This window comes from Dreissena polymorpha, chromosome 13, assembly GCF_020536995.1.
Source record: "Dreissena polymorpha isolate Duluth1 chromosome 13, UMN_Dpol_1.0, whole genome shotgun sequence".
NCBI lineage: Eukaryota > Metazoa > Mollusca > Bivalvia > Myida > Dreissenidae > Dreissena > Dreissena polymorpha.
This window is the reverse complement of record NC_068367.1, coordinates 58273827-58297759: the sequence shown is the minus strand read 5'-3', so window position 1 is coordinate 58297759 and position 23933 is coordinate 58273827. Positions and strand designations below refer to the sequence as shown.

The 23933-nt window shown below is 33.7% G+C and overlaps 2 protein-coding genes across 12 annotated transcripts in view; both read right to left on the bottom strand.

Moving 5' to 3' along the window:
- The window catches only part of LOC127856309 (uncharacterized), an 82395-nt gene extending 63477 nt beyond the window's left edge, over positions 1-18918 (bottom strand). For 3 of the 10 annotated variants that reach the window (XR_008037956.1, XM_052392432.1, XM_052392433.1), the window contains exon 1: positions 18700-18916. Coding sequence is in view for 6 of the 10 variants with exons in the window: in XM_052392432.1 (XP_052248392.1) it covers positions 18700-18722 (23 nt within the window). In the remaining 4 variants the exon portion in view is untranslated. Of the gene's footprint in view, positions 1-904; positions 1036-4395; positions 4625-12093; positions 12296-18699 lie in introns of those variants that run through there. The other 7 variants (XM_052392440.1, XM_052392439.1, XM_052392442.1 and 4 more) reach the window with 7 other exon arrangements.
- Positions 18919-20403: 1485 nt separating this feature from the next.
- On the bottom strand, positions 20404-23861 carry LOC127856317 (uncharacterized). Of its 2 annotated transcripts, none has more exons than XR_008037957.1 (2): positions 23414-23861; positions 20404-21648 (listed from the first exon to the last, which is right to left on the bottom strand). XR_008037957.1 is itself a non-coding variant. In XM_052392457.1 (2 exons), exons 1-2 carry the CDS (start codon positions 23418-23420, stop codon positions 20608-20610), a joined length of 1044 nt encoding a protein of 347 aa, XP_052248417.1. In that variant the 5' UTR covers positions 23421-23860; the 3' UTR covers positions 20404-20607. The 2 variants fall into 2 exon arrangements, 1 of the variants encoding a protein (XP_052248417.1); XM_052392457.1 differs by having other exon boundaries at positions 23418-23860.
- Positions 23862-23933: the final 72 nt, after the last annotated feature.

Sequence of the window (23933 nt, the reverse complement as noted above, 5' to 3'; positions counted from 1 at the left end):
TTTTGGTGACCTTATCTCTAGATATTGGGAATTTTTAGGATTAGTTTTATTAGGGCAGAATAACATGAAATTATCAGGGGGCATAACATTGGGAAAAGGGGAGATGAAAAGTTAATGACTGTGTGTGCCCCTTAACAATTATTTGCAAATGTCATTCTATTTAACTCAAATGCATATTCTTTGTAACAATAATAAGCAAATATTTCACAGAGAAAATACGAAACGCAGATTTTAAATTATTTTAAGGTGTGTCAAACTATTGAGGTACTTAAAAGATACAACACCATGGGGAACTGATAGTAAAGACTTCTAACTGATACGAGTATAAACACTTGGTTGGTATCAACAACTTAGGGCATGACATAAAGTTACATCATTTATTTAGACTGATGTGCTTACGCAAAGCAATTTTTAGATACTGGAAATTAACCATTTGCATGCTGGGAAATTTGTCGTCTGCTAAAATGTCGTCTGCTGAATTTCTAAAATTAGCATTTTCTTTGATTTTTTTCAAAAAATACTATCAGAATAGCAAACAGTTTGGATCCTGATGAGACGCCACGTTCTGTGGCGTCTCATCTGAATCCAAACTGTTTGCAAAGGCCTTCAAAATCCGGTTCCAGCGCTCAAAGGGTTAACCATTACCAATTGAAGTGGGTCATTGGCAGAGACATTTGTGACTAATAATGCACTGATTAATCAAATAATACATATTCTGTGCAACAAGAGTAAACAAATATGCCACCATAACAACATGCATTAGCCCACTCCATAAACTGTTTCCCAGTTTATATAATGTGCATATTAAAAAATCATTAAAATGTGTGAGTTATTTTTTACCTGAGAATTACGATTCCAGAAATACCTCCGCAAAAACAAACAGCTGGCTTTGCAACTCACTTACCATGAAGCAATTATTTTATTGTGCAATTTAACTTTGACAAATCCCAAGTGCAGAGTCCAAGATTATAAAGTTCTGCAACAGGTAATAAACAACAACCTTTTCTGTACTTAAACAAATGCAAGGAAACACTGTTTATCCAAGGTATTTTAAGCTAACGACAAAGTGTCTTTCACAGAGTTGTCAACTGTCGGTGATTTAAATGTTAATCTTTTTAAAGGAGCTATTATAGGAAAAAGACTAAATCGGCAAAAAATATGTTAAAATTGTATATGAAACTAATAAAAGAAAATATCAATAACCTATGCTTAATTATGGAAAAACTGTTCAGCCATTCAAAAAGAAACAAAAAAACATTAAATAATTTACTCCATAATTGTTTGGCCCTTTTCTTGTAACCAATAAAAAGCATCAGAATTCAAAGTGTCTAGAATAATCTTAAGTTTAAAAGCACAATACACATGAAATACAGGGGGCAGAATAGTATTAGTGGCCCTGATTTCTTCAGTCTTCTTTAAAAAATGCCCGATAATTCTATTATCTCATCAATTAAAATCATCACTAATACACTAAGATTTCAACATGATGTATACTTGTAATTGTGATTACTTGACAAACATTCATTATTTATACCATAAATGTCTCCTAAAATATAATGTTAATACATTATCACAATTAATATTGATCACCTTTGGGAAGCATGGTCCCTTTAAAACATTCCAGACCTAACTCTTGCCTTAAATCCTTCACGTTATGTAATATCAAAGTGTCACCTGATGATTGATTTATCAACCCTGCACCATACATCACAGACATGCAAATGCATGGGAAAGTTTTTCATTTAACAGGAATTTAGTTTAAACCTATTTACTTAAGCTCGATTGCATCGAAAGCCTTATAAGGCTTTTTGAAATGCTCTTGAGTTTGTTTCCTGCATAGAACCAGTACTTGGTGTCTTTGGGGTGATCTGAAGAACGCTCTCACAGTGGGAATCCAACCTGTGACCTGGATGCAAGGCAGGCACCATATTCACTATGCCACGGTGACCTTTTTAATTAAATATTATTTAATGGAATGTTTTAACTTTCTATTTAAACTTTCTGTTCAATTATAACCCTTTCCCACTCAAAGGCAAAGTGAAAATGGCTATGTGCAAACAGCATAAAACCAGAACAGCCTACAAGCAACTTAGTCTGTTCAGGTGTTATGCTGTTTGCTGCTCATTAGTATCTAAGGGTTGGAAATGAAGCCTTTAAAACTTGAATCTAGTAAGAAAGGTCTTTAATTAAATTTACTTTAAGGGACAACAAATTCGTCAAAATACGTATCAAGTCGTAAAGGGATAAGTATATATAGACAATATGTAAGGCAGTGTTTTTCGGTCACTGTCAACCTGAAGCTGGTCAATCTGCATTCTTGGGAGTTGCAAAAATAAGATGTATAGTCCATACATGTAATTGAGAGAAGAGAAATCATCGCCCAGTGGTACAGATTTGTCTTCCTCAATCTGAAAGTTTAATATTAAGTCCCTAATCTAAAAAGTCGCCAAGTCATAGGGGATATGGTGTCAGTTATATATAAGCAACAGGTAGGTCATGGATTTCATCCCCACTGTGGTTAAAGTGTTCTTAAATTCTTCCCCTCAGACAACAAGTAGTGGCTCTACCCAGAAAACGGACAGCAAGCGTTTCAATCAGCCTTTGACTACAATGCACTCAAGCTTAAATAAATAGGTTAGCCCTGGTTTAAACTAATCCCTTATCTCTTAGGACACCACATGTTGTAATTATGCTTTTGATTCTATTGGCATCATTTAAAAGTGTATCAACCATTTTTACTTCAAATTTGAGGTATTTTAAAAAACAAAATTACTGCATAAATTTCCTGAATTCTGGCCATAATGCCCTTCCATTGTTTTTTTGCTCCTTAATCGTAAATTTTAACCGCCCAACCCCTAGCTTATCTCACCAAATGTATTGTTAAATCAAGCTGCATATGCAAAGCAAAGTCCAAAACCAGTCCTTTTTAAATTAAACACAGTCACCTTTGAAATCAGGATCAAACCAATCTAATCAAGGCACAACAACTTTTATCTATAATTGAAGTGAGAAGGGCTTATATTAAACTTGCATTCCACAACAGATTTACACCTAGCTTTTTACGTTCCTTTTAATCAAAACTGCAATAATCTGAACAGATTTGTAAATGTTTAAACTTAAATTACTGATTAATAACTCAGTAAACATATGTGATGTTACAGATTTTCAATCTCAAAGGTACTGTATTGCTTAAAATGCTAAGAAGACATACACTGATATTTGTAAGGAAAAACTCTGCCCACGATTATTGTGCATTATTGTTAATACGCAGCAAAAACTACGAAAAAGTACCTGAGCACAGCCTAGGAAATTTTATTTTACATATGAATTAATAAAGTAAATTAACTATTTTTTGCAGTTGTCATTTTAAGACATAAATACAAGCTCTAATCCCTTGGGCTCTATTAAATCACTTTGGCTCTATTTATTGGCACTTGGACTAGACTCTATTAAAAAACTTGTTCACAGATTTTTGTACTTTTGAAAAATGCCATTTAATAAGTTAAATAATAAATCAATAATGTTTTGAATTGTCTTAACTAATTAAAATAGTGAGAAAAAAAGTTTAAGAAAAAATGCTATCCCTGGGATTCGAACCTGGGACCTCTGGAAGCAAAAGCGCTACCACTGCGCCAGGCTTGCTATGATTTGGGCACAAAACATAAACTCTAAATAATAGCACTCAGCACTTTTTCCAACCAACATCGAGGAAAAGAGTTACAAACGATTTAGTTTTTTTACCGTATCGAATGACAATTTTCTGTTAATAAACCAATTTTTGTAAACAGGTCAGAAGTGTTATTTCACTTGCTTAAACAAAATGCACACATTGTGTTGTTTTTTTAATCTACAACAATTATTTTGAAAATTGTCATTTTACCGAACTGTGAACAAGTTATTTTAAATCACATGGGCTAACATCCATTTATACTCTTCATGACTTTTGATACAGTTGTTCAAGATTCACATAAATCTTGATGACTGGTGGTGAAGCATGAAGACATATTCCTGTATAAGTCTCAAACAATCCTTGTTGATCAAAGTCTTTAAAAAACTGACAACAAAAATAAGTCGAAGAACATATCAGTCTCAAACAATCCTTGTTGATCAAGTCTTTTAAACACTGACAACGAAAGGATTATTATCACTCGTCCAAGAACTTATCATAGTCTCAAACAACCGATGGAAGTCTTTAAAAAACTGACAATGAAAATACATCCAAGAACAAATCCATTCACACTTATATAATTATTATCTTCGATACTCCCAACAAATTACAATTATAAAGATCAAAATATTTCATTGAAATCCTTTACAAATCTGTATAAAAAATCAATATGCTAACGACTGAATAAATTTCTTTTAAACCAAATGAATGGAAAACTAAATACTCACATTTACGTTTCAATATATCCGACAAATGATAGGCATTGAATATTACACTCAACACAAACCAGTTAAAACTGTCAGCGAATATTTAAACAATTTAAATCCATTGATTTGTCTCACTATAAGCAAGTGCTTCTTACATGGATCTCATTATTTACTTACACAAACATCCAATCTAATGACGATGATCATGAATATGTCACAGTTTTAATGCAAATCTGGTACTCACAAATTCAAATAATTATGTATATCTCCATGTGTGATCAGTCAATCAGTACAGATAATTCATGTCACAGATAACACAACTTCAACAGTCGAAATTTATCTCAAAACTATTTCAATTGTTTGAGGTCTGATCACCATCTACATGTTTGTACAATACACCATCAAACAAACCTACTTTAAATACAGACTGTTAGAAAAGTCTATACTTCTGAATAAACATTTGAAATGGTCAGACAGGCAAAATATATTGTGTCCTGTCCATTCAAATGATCAACCCATCATGAAGCATATTTACACACATTTGCTCTACGAAATTAAGTTATATTGAGCAGTTATTTTTTTCCATATTTCAGAAGTCTGCCTGTGTGCCCATGATAATGAGAAATTCATGACTTTTTTTAACTTTCCATCTGAGCTTGACTTAAGTTAAGAATGGTACAAATTTGTTTAGTTTTTCATCACACATCGTACAAAAGTTTAAAATATTATAAATTACCTCGTGGATTTAGGAAATATGCAATTTTGGGGATTTTTTTATATATATTGATCACATGTTTAAAAGGCCGAACGTATTTATTAACCCTGCCTTACTATTAAATTCCACCATGGTCTACATGTCTACAAGCGTAGGTGTTTAAAGCAACCATCCAAACACTGATTAAATCTATTGCAATTGGGCAATTTAATGTCAATACAGAAACTGTTCAATGAAAGATATTGAATGTTTGTACAATGATGACAAATCCAGACTAATCATTCTCAATTAAACCAACATCTCATGGGTTAATCTCTAAACTACTGTTTCACATATGGAAATTAAAACAAGATACAACCGTTTTACTCTCAACTGCCTTTCTAGTCTTATTCAACCTTTGAACTATACCCTAAGGGTAATTACTTCATTCTTGCAGGTCAAGCCTGTGATTAAATTCATAATATGTTGTACTTTTTTCACTTAGCCCTTTGCATGCTGGGAAATTTGTCATCTGCTAAAATGTCGTCTGCTGAATTTCTAAAATTAGCATTTTCTCTGATTTTTTTCAAAAATACTATCAGAATAGCAAACAATTTGGATCCTGATGAGATGCCACGTTCTGTGGCATCTCATCTGGATCCAAACTGTTTACAAAGGCCTTCAAAATTCGGTTCCAGCACTGAAAGAGTTAAAGTCTCTATAACGCTCAAAATAAACGAAAATTTCGTAAAATAAAGTTAACACCTTAACAATCAGTGTTCCTTATAGCAATAGCCAAAATGTCAACGCTAGATGTGGTATGATTACATAGATTTTTGTAGATACAAAATGCTCGTTTTTATTTATTTGTGGCCACAATTAATTCCCGCAAATATATCTGTTCATACGACACACGAACACCATTTTATTGTTCATGTGTCGTATGAATAGATATGCAAAACAATAATAAAAACGAGCATTTTGTATCTACAAACATCTATTTTACCAGACCACATCTGACGTTGAAATTTCGGCAATTGTCATAAGGAACACTGATTTTTAATTGGTTAAGTTTATTTTACTAACAATTGTACGAAATTTTCGTTGATTTTGAATAGTAATGTTTCTTTAATATGTTGTACTTTTTTCACATAGTCAGTTTTGTTACTTTGCAGGTGTAGCAAATGACACGAGTTCAATTTGCAAGTGTCACTTACTTGGTTTAAACTAACCTTTTTTGTCAAGCCCATCAAGAATTCAGTTGACGAAAAAAATAACCCAGGTTGAAAAACTTGTGCAAAATATATTTAACAAATTAATAGGGATTTGTCATTAATTTGTTTTTTGCATTTCTATGTGATAACAAAAATGTAATAAAAAAAAAAGGATTTGTGACGTTAAATCCTGAGGTAGAAACAACAGAACAAAACAACTTAGCCACTTGTGCGTTAAAACATTTCCCAAACAAGAGCTGTCACCATAGGATGACTTATGCCCCCTTAACTTGTTAGAAGTTATGAGCTTTTTTCGAAACCTAAACGCAGATTTCAAAACCCTTAAACGTGGACCCTAAGCAGCGTTTTTCCTCTATATAAATTTTATTACCATAAATCGGCACCATTCCCAATGCAACCATTTTTCCCAATTTCAAAATGAAAATTCGCAAATCAAATAAAAAAAATTCCCAATTGGCAGGACAAAAATCGGCGGTGTTTACTCTTTTGTTTTACCGCAAAAATCGAGTAAAACTAAAATCAGTGCTTGTTAACCAACAGGGGAAGTAACTGCAGCAAGTGTTGATGACGATATTTTGATTGGTTCCCGTTATCTGAATACGTCTCCTGTACTCAATTAGGGGAACCATAATAAAAACGCAACACATTTTCGCGAATTGCCAGATAGGATTGCGTCGCATCATTTAGAAGGTTGTTGATTGCATTGTGAGCTTAATTTGCAAAGAAAGATAAGATTTTAACTTAAATGTTCTTATGGCCAAATTGTTCAACTGGGTTTAATGATTTAATTGTATGCAATTATAGTTATGTTATAGTATTCTGTTGCAACTGTTTTCCAGAAAGAAAACTGATGTTTTGATCAAGTTGTAGATTGCAATATTTGAAATATTTTACTTTCTGATAAATTGAGCAAGCAGACCATGTTTGAACAAGAAAATTCCTGTGTTCTCTGCATTTAAAAGTTGAATTATTCTAAAATCTCAGGTAACTCCTTTTGTAAGGTTTGTGCTACTCAACTTTTGCAAGACACATGTATGTGAAGTGGAATAGTAGTTGTTCAAAATCGAAATTATTATATAGCATAGTGTGGTAGATAGTTGAAATTTAAAATGTGATTTCAATTTCATTTGTTGCAGACATCACTTGGATGAATAATCTTGCTGTTATAACAAGTCTTGATTATATAATATATTACATGTATGCAATTGATGTCAAATAACACAAATCCTTGATTTTTCAGGTGTTTTTAAGTGTCTATTAAACATGATACATTTCTGATATTAAAGGTGTTAATCATTGCTACATTGCAGCGTTCACTTTTGATATCTAAATTTCTAAGTATGAATTCAAATACAGGAGTGTCATTTTTGACTGGTTGGCAAATGCAAGTATTTTATTCTGTCCATATATTATTATTCAATGATAAATACAAAATAGAACAGAAATCACACATTTTTAAGTTTAGTATATGCTTTATTATGATTTGAGCATAATTCATAAATTTCCCAATTTCGATGAAAACAACGCTAATTTTCCCAATTTGACCGGTACCGGCACCAGTCCCAAAGTGATGAGGAAAAACGCTGCTAAGTTCAAGGTCAAGGTCACAGGGGTCAAAATTGGTGTGCTTATGGAAAGGCTTTGTCCATATACACATGCATGCCAAATATGAAATTGCTATCTGAAGCGACATAGAAGTTATGAGCATTTTTCGAAACCTAAACGCAAAGTGTGACAGACAGACGGACGGACAGTCCGATCACTATATGCCCTCCTTTGGGGGCATAAAAAGTATGTATAACTTTTGTTTCTGCAGCAAAATGATAAAATATTTTAAATGCCTCTTTATCCAAACATAAATTATGCTCAATCTGACGTCCATGTTTTTATTACATATTACTAAAACCAAAGCACGTGGTGAGGTAAGTGTATGCATTTTACAAAAAATTATTTCAAACCTTCCCAAAATTGGACAAGAAGTTTATAAACTGTGCTTGATGTACATATATTTTACAATAATTTATAATTGTTATAATTATTTATATTACTTAAACAAAAACAAGGGTTAAACTTTTTTCCATAAATTTCATGATCCCTAAATTTTTTTGCTACACGGAAGATGATTGGGACTCTAAAGATTCTGTTTCCTGGGAAAAACTAGTTCTTAAGTGTTGATAAAAAAAGACAGCAGTTATTTGAATGGTTCCTCAGGGCAGTATCTTAACCCTTTGAGCCCTGGAACCGAATTTTAAAGGCCTTTGCAAACAGTTTGGATCCAGATCAGACGCCACAAAATGTGGCGTCTGATCAGGATCCAAACTGTTTGCTATTCTGATATAGGTCTTTGAAAAAAAGTGAAGAAAATGATTATTTTAGAAATTCAGCAGACACTAATTTAGCAGACGACAAATATCCCAGCATGCAAAGGGTTAAATTGAAATCTCATAAATGCAAATAATCTAGGTCACCAAAATTCTGGCGCTTTGAGATTGTCATTTGCTAACATTACACCAGCAATATATCATAAGAAGTTACCCTCAGATCAAAGCTCAATACTTTTTATATCTATGCAATCTTGCATTAATGAGAGTTTTATTTGGTTATTTTGAAACTTCAGTCTTTGTGGATACATTATGAAAAATATTTGCACTTTAAATATATATTTACTATAAACCCACTGTTATGTGAAATTGGTGTACTGACGCCGTGTTATTTCAACTATACTTTCATGAAGTTTTACCTGTTGTATTTATCAATTTTGACATAACATAGGTAAAATAGACACGTGCATATATGATTGCATTATAATATATCCATTGATATCCATTCTCAAGTTTTATTAATGTCATATTCCAACTTCTGATCACATTATTATGTATTTATACCTCATTTAATAATACTCAAAATTACAACTGTAAACTGTAATTGTGTTTGAATAATGGAACAAAAAAGCAATCGGTAGTCCATGATTATAACACATAATTGTGCTATTGTAATTTTGAAATTACCATACATGTATTTACACCACAAGCAACAAGCTTTTAATTTTTGTCTCCTCATATCATTTTTGTACTGGTAAGCACAAACAGGAAGTATAAAAAGATATAACTTAAGATTACAATTGCTAACATTACAAGTATTATCAACTGTGCTATCATTAAGTATTTTAATTGTTTCTGTTTTTAATCAATGAAATTATCTTAACTTCAAAGCAGTAAAAACACAATAAAAATATATCAATTTAGATTACACAACACATAAGCCTCAAGGCAAAGTTCACATTTGTAAAACATTTCAAGGTAATGTAATTATATAAAAGAACATTTAATATATTTGGTTACAACTGAACAATACAAAAACGTCTATTTGTTATATTTGTTTGCTATTCTTAGAGCTAAAGTATTTCAATCATGTTGCTATTTATACATCTCATTTTACCAACCAACAAAAATCAAATCAAATCCTTACACTATGATGCCTGAGATTAATTGCACAAAAGCAATCAACAGTTAAATGTATCCATTCACCAAAAATAAGCCCCATGCAGCTACAAAACAAACAACAGAAAAAATCACGACACCAGTGTTTTTGCATGGTGTCAACATGACAGACAACATTCTTTCCTAATGAAAAAGCATCTGAAACAAATCTCAAGCAGTGTTGTATTAGTGTTTCGTGTTTGTTTTTGTCAAGTCATTTTGATTTCCTGTTAAGCCAAGAAAAGAACTTTTATGCAAAAACATTATGTTGGCAGTACCAAGAAGTGTACAAATTGTTATTTGTTAACTTAATATTCAATTCCTGTTTTTGTAGTTGCCTTAAAAAGATTATTACTATGTTTCTCAGCTTGTTTTAAATAGATCAAGCATACAATTTCTTCTGATAAATTTTTAACCACTCAGGGCCCTAATGTTTGGCCGTTTTTGGGGCCGAATTTCCTCTATTTCAACTAAAAATTCCCCCTTCCCTTTTATACCTATGTTGCCAGCTGGTATCGTTCTATAAACCTTTCATTAACTGTATATTTATGTAAATTACATTAAAATATAGCAATTTTAAAAGTTTTGAATGGTTGGTGAAAAAATCTTTTAAAATTCCACTTTTCGCCCAAAACAACGCGAAATTCCCCCCTCTAAGGACCCGGGCCCCAATCCCCCAAAGTGTAGCAAGGGCCCTGCCACTAAAAATGATTTATTTCCATGTAGATTTGTACAGTTTCCACTAATGTGATTTCAAAATGACTTTGTAACAGCAGATACATAGGTCTGAACATAGTAAATGTTATCATTATATATTTGTCAACTTAACCCTTTCACACTCAGAAGCAAAGTGAAAATGGCTATGTGCAAACAGCACAAACCAGACCAGCCTGCGAGTAACTTGCAGTCTGTTCAGGTTTTATGCTGTTTGCTGCTTATCAGTATTTAAGGGTTGGAAATGAAGCCATTAAAACTTGAATTTAGTAAGAAAGGTCTTAAATTAAATATAACTTTCTAAGGGACAACAAATGCTTAAAACTATGTATCTAAGTGGTAAAGGGTTAATAAAATGATGTTGCTGTCACTATTATTGGCTATTAAATATACCTTACTCTTAGAACCTCAAATCATTGTTCATTGCCACTATTTATTATGCTCCTCCAAAATTTATTTTGGGGGGAGCATATAGTAGCCGCTTCATCTGTTCGTCTGTGCACATTTTTTGTCCGGTCTATTTCTCAGCAACTAATGACTGGAATTCAATGAAACTTTATGGGAAGCTTCACTACCAAGAGGAGATGTGCATATTATCAGCTGGTTCTGGTCTGATGATTTTTCACAGAGTTATGGCCCTTTGAAATTTTCTATAAAAAAAATTATTGTCCCCCCAACTACTGTGCCCTCAAGACGTTTCCTTTTATCTGAATATATATAGTGCAATATTGTGACAAAAAAAAAACTTTGGGGAGCATCACCCGTCTCCGACGGTTTCTTGTTTTTAAATACTTATGTGTAAGCACACTGGTGGAATGATGCAAGAATCTATAAACAGGTTTCACGTCATGACAACACGACAACAGCTGGTATGTCACAATGAATTTTTCATAACCAAGATGCGAAGATATTTAATGGCAGCATAACAACAGGTGTTTGCAATGTACAAATGTAGTTATTATCTATAACGATAATGAGTGCAAACTGAAAATATTGTTTTATTACATATGCAAATACCCTAAAGGTGTGGCATTATCAGAAAAAAATACAAATAATATATTATAAACACAATTAACTTACAACAGTATATTATCAACACCATTCACTTAAAACACATCTATGTTTTAACCCATTTATGCCTAGCGTCCTAAAAAAAGGACATTGCAAACAGCGTAGACCCAGATGAGACGCCGCATAATGCGGCGTCTCATCTGGGTCTGCGCTGTTTGCTTAAATGAATTTCTTTATGAAATATTCTAAATATAGAAATAAATATACTTGACACCCCTAATTTTGGAAATAAATTGATCCAATTTAGAAGGATGGGAGAATCCACTTGGCATAAATGGGTTAATATCAGTTATCACTTTACGCACAGTATGCTACAGCACAAACGGACCCAGAGTGAACATGTGACAAGCGCCAAGGACCCTATACGGTTTTAAGGAAAAATTGAACAGAAACCTAAGGTCATTTCAGTCCTTAAGAAAAATTTATTTAAACCACATTTGTATTTTAAACCACATTTGCTCTAGTTATAAAAGACGCAACTAATGGCTGCTTGATCAAAGTACATCCACCATTAATGAACACTCACTTCTGCCATTAAACGCAATGTTTGACATACATCCATTCATCAAATCATCATAAACTACATCCACCAAATTGTGTCGCCATTAAAACCATCAGAGATACTCCAGTAATAACATATTAAACATCTGTCAATTTGATATCTTGCAACTTTACCAATGTTTCTACACGGAAAATACCTTGCCAATTACTAGTCGAACAGTGTATGGATTTTCTATTTGTTTTAACCCCACCCGATTTTTTCCAACCATCAAATCTGTGTCACGTCAAGATAACTGCTCACGTCTACATATCTTGGGTCATATATCTACCTATTGATTTCCCATTAATGACATGGGCATTGTTGAAGGGTTCTAAGTCTATTAATTAATACTGTCAACACCTGTATTTCAGCCAAAAAAAAACTTAATACTCAATGCTCCTTTAACTTTTTGACTTGCAAATATGTTTAATTTGTCTTAAAGTGGAAAATTCAGTAGATAATGCATCTGCGAATGAAACAATCAGACTAGAGCTTTGTCACAGACGTGACTAATACCCCCACATGCCGCATTGACACAGAATATTTTGCATGTTGTCTTCACAAAAAACAGCAAACACCATGCTCAATGTTTAAAACGCACTAAGTGACCCCATGACCTAATTTTTGACCCGGCATGGCCCATGTTCAAACTTGACCTACACATCATCTAGATACAACTTCTTACAAAGTTTGGTGAAGCTCTGATAAAAAACTACTTGAATTAGAGAGTGAACACAATGCTTAATGTTTAAAACGCACTAAGTGACCCTGTGACCAAGTTTTTTTTTTACCCGGCATGGCCCATATTCGAACTTGACCTAGACATCATCTAGATACAACATCTGACCAAGTTTGGTGAAGATCGGATGAAAAGAACTTGAAATAGAGAGCGGACACTTAATACGGACCGACCCACCGACAGACTGTAAGGCAGACTGACAGACCGATCGATAGACAAGCTAACTTCTATATACCCCCCTAAACTGCGTTTATGGGGGTATAATTATTTCTATCCTATAACACCTGTAATGGTTTGCAATCAAAGGACAGTACTATAATAAGTAATATACATAACATACATGCTAATCCTGTTAATCCACTTAATGCAGAATAAAGACTACTGGAATGTGGCTTGCTTTTTTTGACCTATTATACAGTAAAACTGAAATGAACAAGAGATGTGTTTGTCAGAAACACAATGCCCCCTAATGCGCCGCTTTTTTTTAACCTTTGACCTTGAAGGATGACCTTGACCTTTCACCACTCAAAATGTGCAGCTCCACCAGATACACATGCATGCAAAATATGAAGTTGCAGTGTTCAATATTAAAAAAGTTAAGAAAATTTATGTTTTTATACTTTGACCTTTGACCTTGAACGTTGACCTTGACCTTTCACCACTCAAAATGTGCAGCTCCACGAGAAGTAAGTAAGAGATTGACTGGAGAAATGAAAATTGCTTTTATTTTATTTTGACCTTTGACCTTGAAGGATGACCTTGGCCTTTCACCACTCAAAATGTGCAGCTCCACGAGATACACATGCAGGCCAAATATGAAGTTGCTGTGTTCAATATTAAACAAGTTATGATAAAACTTTAACTAAGATTAAAGTATTAGGAAAGAAAAATACAATGACATTTGACCTTTGACCTTGAAGGATGACCTTGACCTTGACTGTTCACCACTCAAAATGAGCAACTCCATGAGATACACATGCATGATAAATATCAAGTTGGTATGTTCAATATTGAGAAAGTAATCAAACTTTAATCAAGGTTAAAGTTTTGGACAGACAGACAGACAGACAGACAGACAGACAGACAGACAGACAGACAGACAGACAGACAGACAGACAGACAGACAGACAGACAGACAGACAGACAGACAGACAGACAGACAGACAGACAGACAGACAGACAGACAGACAGACAGACAGACAGACAGACAGACAGACAGACAGACAGACAGACAGACAAACACACAGACAAACAAACAGACTATCGATCCGGGGGCATAAAAATCAACGCCTTATATAGAATTTTTGACAGACCCAATTCTTGAGAAGTATGATAGTTTTCTCTCCCTTTTTCTGGGGGTTGGGTGGGGGTTGGGGGTGGGGTTAATAAATAAGCTGCAAATATTAAATCAACAATTTGTCTTTCAGAAAAACTGATGTTTTGTGGTTATTTGTGTGTGTCCTTTAGACACATTACTGGATGAGGTAAAAGCATAACCTATTTTAAGAAAGTTTTAGACGAATGACCAGAATCAAACTGAGTGTTGATAAGAGAAGGCACTAAACACTAGTTGCCCCTGTCTCAGACCCAAACTCTGTAGCTTATAAACGGCGTTTCCTGCAGTTTGGCAAATGCCTTTTGCCCTGTAATAAACCTTTACTTATTACGGGTTTAAGCTTCACATGTTTCCAGCAGTCACATCCAATTCTCTTAAAGCTGCCAAAATAAATTGTTGACAACATCAAATTAGCCACAGCCATAAATCGATCTAAACAGTGAATTGAGATCGTTATCAACTTGAAAACTGATACCCCTGATACTATTTCCCTCTATCAAAGGCTTTAAAGCAAAAACACACACCACCAACATGGCCATCTCCATAAAAAAATCATCAGACCATAGGTGGTGGTAACAAGAATGTAAAACCACCATCCTCACAATATGATTTCCTAACTGTTGCCATAATAGAAAAAGATAGCTGTAAACAGGCCTTTTACATGTCTCAAAATTGTCTAGAGGAATCGACTGGACGGTCATTCATTGTCCATAGCCAATGGATAGTGCACAAAGGACAATGGTCAGCAAGCGACCCACCCTTGTCACATTAACTCGTTCCCTGAAGCGTTGCAACGTTAATGTGCGAGGTGTCAAAGAGTGGTCAGTCAGGTAGTAAGACTGCATTCCTATCAAACTTCCAACACTTTACTAGTTATTAAGAATAGAGACTTCACTTAACCCATTTATGCCTAGTGTCTAGAAAAAAGGCCAAATGGCAAACAGCGTAGACCCAGATGAGACGCCTAAAAGTGTGACCTTTACCTTGGAGATATTGACGTAATTCTTCCGCGCGACACACCGTCCAATGATGGTGAACAAATGTGCCAAATGATTTTAAATGATTTTAAAATCTCACAATGAACAACATAGTTATGGCCCGGACAAGCTAATTTATGACCATTTTTGACCTTTGAACTCAAAGTGTGACCTTGAACTTGGAGATATAAACGTAATTCTTTTGCGCAGCACAATGATTTTAAAATCTCACAATAAACGACAAAACGACAAAGTTATGGCCCGGACATGCATTTTACCTTTGAACTCAAAGTGTGACCTTGACCTTTGAGATATTGACGTACTTCTTTCACGCGACACACCGTCCCATGATGGTGAACAAATGTACCAAGTCATTTTAAAATCTAACGATAAATGACATAGTTATCATGTCTGGACAAACTTGCTCTTTAAAATGCACTAAGTGACCCAGTGACCTAGTTTTTTCACGGCATGACCCATATTAAAACTTGACCTAGACATCATCTAGATACATCTTCTGACCAAGTTTGGTGAAGATCGGATGAAATTTTCGGGACAGACAGACCGACAGGCAGACAGACAGACAGACCGACCAAGTGACTCCTATATAGCCCCCATTACCAGTAATGGGGATATAACTAGTCTGGTTTGTTGCTCGGCAAAGTCTGTTGTCAGATATTTCAACAGTTGCAATAACAAATATAAATTAAATGTTAGATCCTATCAGTGTCTTCCACACATCCAAATATGGGAGGGTGGACAGATTTGTATAAAAAGCCAGGTGCAGTGAGAAGCTGGGAGAGTAGAATTGAACATAGAGATGTAAAGATACAAGTAGTATGAGAGACTTATTCATTGGTGTATATATTTATTATCATAGTGTGCAAATAAAATGTAGAGTGTATATACAGTGTTGTGAAGTTATGAACTCGATCCCCCTTCGAAAATTGGAACAGGTTTAAGAGGCTTAAGAAACATTGTCAGGTAGTTGAACAGCATTCTTAACAAATAATCAACTTTTAACTAGTGAAAATAAAATGCACTTAATGTCAGAAGCAGTTTTTGAATTTTATTAATAGAGGAGGGACAAGGCACAAATCACGCAATTTACTGTATAACATGTTTTAAGAAAAGAAATAATGTTATTTTTGTTTAACTCTACTTTTACAATGGTTATTTATTAACCGTTTGATATGAAATGAATATACTGTGTTTTAATCTGTTGACGCCAAATTTTGTTGACATTTTCAGTGTATTATGTAAATTATCTATGTAATTTTGCTGTTTCCTCTGTTGTTGTTTATATATAGTTGAGTATGAATACTTAATTCAGTGTGTACATTAACACACAACACTCGCACGAGTAATTTATTATTATCTTTATTTACGGTATTTTTTCACGCATGTATGAATGTTTATATTGATCACGATGAGCTGTTATATGCTTAAGTGAATGAAATATTTGTTCTGTTCTGTAAATGAGAAGTTAACATTGCATTTGACAGAAGCAATATTACATATGGACAACAGTAATGTCATCCAACAGTTTTGCAAATGCTTTTTGCCTTGTTGTTTTCAGGGGTCATATCCAATGCTCTTAATAATGCCAAAATAAATGGGTGCAGACATCAAATGAGCCACAGCCATAAATCTATCTAAACAGTGCATCAAGATTACTATCAACTTGAAAACTGATACCCCTGATAGCATTATACCCTCTATCAAAGGCAAACACAAAAACACCCATCAACAACATAGCCATCTCAATACAAAAAATCATTAGGGGATATGTGTCAGTAACAAAATATAAAACCACCATCCTAACATTATACTTTCTTAACTTTGGCCATAATTGAAAGCGATAGCCGTGAACAGGCTTTTTACATGTCCAAAATTGCCAACAAATCAACTGAACAGTCATTCATTGACCACGACCACTAGTCAGTGCACAAAGGACAATAGTGGACAGTGGTTAGCAGCGACCCACCCTTGTCACATCAACTCGTTCCCTAAAGCGTTGCAAGGTAAATGTGCGAGGTGTCATAGAGTGGGTTTCAGGTAGTGGGTCTGCATTTCGATCAAATAACCAACACCTTAAACAGGTGAGTCCTGGTCTTGATGTGGAATAAAAACAAACGGAAAATGAAAAAAAAGGAACAAAATAAGTATCATCCTGGATTGATATTGTAACAATTGTTAATAAGTGTTGTTTGTTTTCAGAAATTAATCTGGGTCTTATCAAAAAGGGGTTTAAAATAGATGGCACTTAAATTTCAGTATAAGTGTTGAAATTTTCTCACATCAATTTTTAAATGTTTACTTAATTCAAGAAAATCCACTAAAATGTACACAGCAATAATTTGAACCAAGGTCATTATTATCTTAATCATAACAGCATCTGCTATCATTTATTGAGAAGTACTGTTAAAACTTTCCCTTTATATTAACATTTGTATCATAAATCATTAACTTGTAAAACAAGGTTCATTATTATCAACTACCTTTATTGAAACACATTGTGCTGAAGGCTGTTACATCTAAATTTGTCATTAATTAAGCAAATGTGCTGTGAATGATTGTTTTTCTGAAAGCTTTTGTTGTGGAAGAGAAAAATAAGTGAAAAAAATAAGTAAAAATAAGTAAATATGAAATTCAAAGTTTTAAACTCTTTACTTTACTCAGCATGCACATCAAAACATTTACTTTTTAAGGAAAATATACAGATTTTCTTTAATTGATAAAAATCATGAAATCCTTTTAGAAATTACAAGTCAATTTTGTAGTGGAAACAGGGAACTTCTGCTAAAATGTTCTGAGTATTTGCATTTCTAAAAATCAATTAAACATAATCACAATTTTATATAATGTCACTTATCAAAAAAATCTTGTGTTTTTCTTTCTTGCATACAAGCTGCTAAGATAATACTTTATGACAAACCAACAAATATCAATGCAAGATAATTACTCATTTCATTTTCGCTTAAACGCTGTATTTTTCACTAAATTACTCATTAAGTTGACATTTTCGCGAAACATTTTAATACAATCCTGACTTACTATAAGTGATTCAATAAGTCAATTAAATTCGGTATTCAAAGTGAGATTAAGAAAGTCAGGATATAAAAAACACATTAAACTCAAACCAAAAATAATCAATGTCTAAATATATCTGCTTAACAATACCTAATCCCAGGCAATTTTTATTCTTCCATTCAGGTAAAAAGCATCCTCCACAATCACTATGGTAAACACACTTGCACAGATAATAGAAACCCCTAGACACCTTGAAGCTCTCCTATAAACCTTAGCTCAATGTATTGGTGTGTTAAATAGCTATAATATTATATAAATAAATTGTATACAAATTCTCAAGTAGTGGAGTGTAACTACTAAAACCTCGCACTCTAGAAAGTAATAACTGTTATTATCACAACAGCAGCATTTCATAAAAACCAGACAAGCATTACGAACCTTTCAGAAAGTAAATTAAAATTTCACACCCAGCGATGGTTAAAGTAAGTAACTCACTGACAACTTACCTATTTTTCGTCCATTTCAACATTTTTACTGAAGCGTGAATTCATTCATCAATTTCAAATCCAGTGTGTGTACATTTCACTTTCAATGGTTTCTACTCATCAATTCAAATTCCTATTGTGGCCATGGCAGAAAGGGTTCCCATATGGTATCCAAAAATGCATTTTGCATGATTATTCTGATGAAATAAAATACAAAATCACTGAATAAACTCTTGTAGTGGATCAAAATTAACTCCTGGTATAAAAAATTCAATTTCCAATCGCACAACCCTGAGCTATAGTGAAAATTGTCCCAATCAATTCTTTCATCACAATTTTCTCGGATGACACAAGAGGTGAATTGTCTAGAATCGTCCACTAGTGAATAGAAACACAACTTTTATTCCCATAAAACTATGTAGGACTGTGTTTTTGTACACGAAAATGACCTCTCAACGAAGTTCAATCAATCCATTCACACAACATTTCAAGCCGACAGTTATAGTAGCCAAGTATTAAAAATCTTGCATTGAAATTTAATGCTTTAATATCGATGGGAAAAATGCTCGATTAGTACATCTTTGACATGAAATCAATCACAGCAGATGATATTTACTTTCAATATTTTAACTAGTGGCGAAATTTAATATCCCTAAGTGGACTTTCAATAAACTAAATGCAAATTTCGCCCCCAACTAAATTGACTGGTTTCAAAATTTTAATCTTATCAATGGGAGATCTGTTTAAAAATATTTGACTAATATGTCAATAAGCATGCACAGCCAACTGAAAAGTACATGCACCATTAGGACCATTTTTAACAATAGAAAAAAATGTCTTGTAAAAAGGAACCATGCTTAATTTAACCAAAAAATGTTACACAGAAAAAAACATTTAAATTCCTTGTATTTTTGTGATTTGCAGTTACACGAAATAGGTAAAATTAAAAAAATGGAAAGATTATTTAAAACATCACCTTTACATGGAAACTTTCATTACTTAAGGAATTAAACAAACAAATGCATTCTTAACCGTTTTTTTTTACACATGTGAGACCAAAATTTGGGAAAATTTGTTTAAACATCTTTAGAAAATAGATATCAACATTCAATCAATATTAAATTAAATTTCTGAAATACTGATACAAATATTAGATATTTCTTTGAATAAATCACGTCTTGTAAATAGATAAAACTGTCTTTCATTCTACTGGAATTCAAATCCTCCATACAACAAAATGTCCCCTCATCCAAGCTTTAGTGAGGGATGAAGGGGCATTATTGGAGTATAGCCGGAGGCTGAGCATGTATAAATTAGCATATCGTTCTAGCGACTCGCTCTTTACAGAACCGGTTTAACCGATTGAAAATCATTTAATTGAGCGAACCCTATGACGTCAACAACCACATTTCTCATAAGTTTAAAGCTAGGCGTTTTTTGTGAATACTCGTATCATGGGAGGGAATCCAATACATATGGGATTAAAAAACAATCTTCATAAAATATGTTAAAGGGCTGGGTTTATACATGCTCAGCCTCCGGCTATACTCCAATAATGCCCCTTCATCCCTCACTAAAGCTTGGATGAGGGGACATTATTTTCGTATAGCCTTCAGCTTCACATGTATAAATTAGCATCTTTAAAGACAAAAAACGCCTGCATAAATAACAATTAGAACATATAATCAGTTTAAAAAAGAACAAATCAAAACCAACACTGAGCAATACCATATGCAAGAAAAATACATTTATTTTCCCAAATTTCATTGAATATCAAATTTGTAGGATACATGTAAATATCAACAAATTCAATAAGAAAATGAACATATGTAGCCTAACAACCACAATTATTGACATTACTGTAACAATGTCATAATGATGAAGTATTCATAAACAGAGAAAAATCCCGTCCTAATATTTAATTAAACGTTACTTTGAAAACACGCTGTTTACAAAACTTTTTGAATCAACAGACTCCCTCAAATAGAACTTTTTAAAATTCTTATCTGATGTCCAATCAGCTGTACTTAAGATGTCTTTAAGTCTACAACCTTTTGCATATGCAGCTGATGTAGAGGCACTTCGAAATGAATGTGCTTTAAAATAATCAGTGTTTATACCTGAAAGGTCCAACACACTCTTTAGCCATCTAGCAATAGTACTAGATGTAACTGCTTTATAAGTCACATAAGAAATGAACAATTTTGAAGATTTCCTAAGTGGTTTCGTAACTCTAATATAAAACAACAAAGAATGCAAAATGCATAATTTTTCATCCTTAAAATGTTCAATCTTCATAACATAAGGTCTACCTAACTTGGTAGTTTTCAATAAATTAGGAAACACACAAATAAGCACAGCCCCTTCTTTTTTCATACAAGACAAATCCATAGAAATCAAAGTTTGAGCTCTAGGTGCATTTCCTAATGCCAAAAGTGCAACCACTTTAAATGTTAACATTTTTAATGATAAATTACACAATGGATTCAAAGACTTTAAAAAATTCAATACAAGAGTAACATCCCACACAAACTGGTATCTAGGTACTGGAGGACGAGAATGAAAAACTCCCTTCATAAATTTCTGAATTAAAAAACAGTCTTTACACCACTTATTTCCAAAAAAGGGTAATGTTTGCATTAACATTGATTTATGAGTGTTCAACACAGAGTATGACTTGTTAATAGACCTTAAATGCTCCAAGTATTGAAGTACAGTTACTTCAGATGAGTTAAAGGGAGAAGTTTCCCTGCACATACACCAAGACATCCACTTCTGCCATGCAGAATCATACTGTTTGAGAGTTCCTCTTCTCCAGGCAGCCAAGATGATGGTTGTAGTCTCTGATGAAAGTCCTCTACAACGGAGGGCCTCCCCGATACAACTGCCGCGACCAAGTCGAGTCTCTTTGACAACGGGTGAACTTGTCCATTGTGTGGTAATGTCAGGATGTCTCGATGTCTTGGAAGTCTGACCGGAAAATCAGAAATAATTTCCATTAAACAAGGAAACCAAGGTTGTGTCCGCCATAAAGGAAATATAACAATTGCTCTGTCCACAGCATCTTCTTTAATTTTGCAGATTACCTTCCCTACTAATGAAAACGGTGGAAAAATATATGGTTTAGTATCATGCCATGACATATGAAAAGCATTAGCAAATATTGCACCTGGCTCTTGAAACCATGACACAAATAGCTCGGTTTGCTTGTTTAACCTTGATGCAAATAGATCAATCAACGGTGTAAAAAACTGACAGCAAATTCTTTCAAAAACCTGTTTCTTTAACATCCATTCTGATGAATCAGAAAAATTTCTGGAATAAAAATCAGCTTCAACATTTTTGACACCTGGTATGTGAACGGCTGTAATAAATATGTCCCTTTTAATACACCAATACCATACATCCCTGGCTATAGAGTCCATAACACTGCATGTCATTCCACCCATATCATTAATATACTTGATGGCGGTTACATTATCTGATTGGATTTCAATATGTTCATTACAATAGTCTGAATAAAGGGATTGCAAGACATTAAAAATTGCCATCAGTTCCAAAATATTTATGGATAATTGCATTTCATTTGTCGTCCATCTGCCATTAGCATATTTATTATTTTGTGTATTCACACCACCCCATCCTTGAAGAGAAGCATCAGTCTTGCAATGACAAGAAATGAGTTTTGGTTTTATGCTTTTACCATTTTTGTCTCGCACATTGTTAAGCCACCAGATAATGTCATTTCTGGATGATATTGACAACTGAATACTATTGTCAAAGTTTGAGTCTGAACACAAGCCAGTAAGCTTGTCTCTTTCTAAAGATCTATAATGTAAAGGCGCTTCTAACACTGCATTAAATGCATTAACTAACAACCCAATAAAAGACGCTAAATGTCTTACAACAACTAATTTTGTTTTTAACAACTTTTCAGCTTGTTTACGTATTTTCTCCAACTTTTCTTCTGTTAAAAATACTCTGAAAAGTACAGTGTCAATTACAAACCCAAAAAACACTATTCTTTGTGTGGGAAATAAAACAGATTTCTTGTCATTGATAGAAAATCCCAGTGATGTAAGAATATGGACAACTGTATCAGTATTGTTTTTGCAAGTCTCTTTGTCTTTATTCATTGTTAAAGAGTCATCAATATAGTACGAACAGCGTATCCCAATCTGACGAAAATATGAAAAGACTGGTTTCAACACTTTAGTAAACACATATGGTGCCGATGCTAAACCAAAACACAAACACACAAATTTATATAAATGGCCATTCCAATAAAATTTCAAAAACTTTTGACTTTCCGCATGTATTGGTATATGAAAATAAGCTTGCTCCATATCAACAGAAGTCAAAAAATCATCTTTTTGCAATAAATCAAGAACCACCTTAAAGGTTTCTTGTTTAAAATGATTGTATTGAACAAACTCATTTAAAAACTTTAAATTTATAACAGGTCGATATTTCCCGTTCGGTTTTGGAACAATAAACAGTGTTGAAATAAACTCATTTGGTTCGTGTATAGTTTCAACAATGGCACCTATGTTTATCAAGGTCTTAATTTCTTCCTCCACAATCTTACGCTGTTCACTTATAAAGGGAATTTCCAAAGGCACTCTTTTTTGAATAGGTTGTTTATCAAAAACAATCCTGTAACCACTGACAGTATCTAAAACCCATTTATCTGAGGTTAATCTTCTCCATGAATCAATAAAGAACTGTGTCTTACCTACCATCGATCTATTTTCCACTTGGGGATTGGCCGTATCCACCTCGTCCTCGAAAACTGCCACCTGAGAGACCCCTTCGAAAAGGTCGCCCGCCTCTCTGTGGGTATGGTTGGAAACGGCCTACACCAGCGCCACCATAATTTGAATAATTGGAACTGCCTCTGTATGGCCTGTGAGTTGGACGTAGAGTCTTTGACTTCCACCATGGTTTTCCTGATCCTATATTAAACATTGAGTCACAGGCTTTCAGGTCTTTTGTAACATCATCTCCAAACAACTTGGTAGTGATTGGCATACTAACATTGCATAGTGATGCATACTTTTTATTCAGGTGTGGCCTAATACCATATCTGCGTTTAACAGAAATATTGTATTGCACTTGACCCATTAGAGTAAGGGCATCTGCAATATATTCCTTGCATTGAACTTTAACATTTGACTTTTTAACTGTTTTCTGCCAGCTTGATAATGGGAACCATAGCAGCAGTCAAAATTGCCTGCACATCTTGCAGCCCCTAT